Source organism: Artemia sp. Qi Xiang Cuo, chromosome 12, assembly GCF_049724085.1.
Source record: "Artemia sp. Qi Xiang Cuo chromosome 12, ASM4972408v1, whole genome shotgun sequence".
Taxonomy (NCBI): domain Eukaryota; kingdom Metazoa; phylum Arthropoda; class Branchiopoda; order Anostraca; family Artemiidae; genus Artemia; species Artemia sp. Qi Xiang Cuo.
The window spans coordinates 6,298,497-6,299,987 of NC_142805.1; the positions used below are offsets into that span (position 1 = coordinate 6,298,497).

The window sequence follows — 1,491 nt, forward strand, 5'->3', positions numbered from 1 at the left end:
GTCGGAACAACCAATATTGTGGGCCACTTCTCATTACAGATGGAATTTGATAGCATAGAGATTTTCCGGAGCCTGTTCCCGAAATAACCAGAAAATCTTTCATTTCCAGTACACTGGTAATAGCCTCCATTTGAAAATCTTTTAATTTTATTATTCCAAAGTGTCTTATGGGTGCTCCAGCAATGGTATCTCTTGTTATTGTGTTGCTATGTAATTGGTGTAGTTGAGACTCAGCTGATGCTGATATATTTGATGGCTGAAGAGCAAGGTTCTGAGTGCTATTGGAATTAGAGTGATAAATCGTTTGGCTTGCCGGGGTGCTATGTAATACTGTCCTGTGAGAAGTGCTTTTCTGTGAAAAAAGAAGAGGGAACTTTTCTGCTGATGTTTGACTGTTATACTTAATAGTTTTTTGCTATAGGAGAGCAGTGATTGTAGGTAAATGTAGACAACCAATTACTAGTAAACTATTTATGACAAGTAGCATCGTCAGACTCTAAAGATCCTGTGGATATTAGGGAATTATCAGACATTAGCTGTTCAAAGGCTTTTTCTTCCATAGATTGTAATGTCTTCAAAACGTCACTTGCTCAAGGGCGAGTTGATACTGAGTAATTGCAACATAGCCTGAAGAGTATGATCAGATATTAATGTTTTAATTTCGTCTATACCATTTATCTATTCCTTGTCATAGGGATGTTTTAGAGTACAGTCATGCAATTCATACAAAATCATTCCAAACAAAAAAATTACTGATAAAAGGGTTGGTTTTTCAAATTTCAATCTTTCGGAACTCATAAAAGGAGCAGTACCACAATAGGAGCTGGAAAGGGAATCTAATTTTGTTGAGCAAGTCAATGCGGTCACTAGTGATAAGCGGCTAGAACTGAAATCGGAAAGTTTAAAAACGCAGGAGTTAGATGCTTCCCCAGAAGTAACAAGTACATTAGCTGCTTTAAGGTCAGAATGTACAACTTTGAGCTTGTGTAGATGCTCTAAGGCAGATGCCACCTGTTTTGCCATTTCAAAAAAAGGTTTTCGAGCAAACCTATTCCTATAGCAAGCTTCTGCTTCAGACATAAGCCAGATTAATTGCCTCTCTGCAATAAGAACAATAATCCCCTTTGGCGTGTCCATCTCTATCTGACAATACTCCATTCCAATTGACATTTCAGTGGGACAGAAAAAAATAAGCATCACAACATTTGAGTGCCTACACTTTAACAAAGAGGAAGCCTCCTTAATAATAAGATTCATATTCTAGCGTACATTGACATAAGACCCTATATACTTCTTAACTACAATTTTTAAAGAATCATATATAGATGTATACACCTCTGCAGTCTAGCCACTGCCAACTTTTTTTTCGAGTTGAGGAAAGGAGTCAACCTAATAAGTGTCAGGTAATCCATAAGACTTCTTTTTAACTTTCAGGGACCCGACATCTAACACGAATGACATTTCTTTTGAAGTTCTATAAGAAAACTATTG

The 1,491-nt window shown here is 36.9% G+C and overlaps 1 protein-coding gene across 1 annotated transcript; it reads right to left on the reverse strand.

The window, feature by feature from the left end:
- Positions 1-678: 678 nt before the first annotated feature.
- LOC148945704 (mitogen-activated protein kinase kinase kinase dlk-1-like) lies at positions 679-1,170 on the reverse strand. Its single transcript, XM_089098248.1, has one exon. It carries the CDS (start codon positions 1,168-1,170, stop codon positions 679-681), a length of 492 nt encoding a protein of 163 aa, XP_088954374.1.
- Positions 1,171-1,491: the final 321 nt, after the last annotated feature.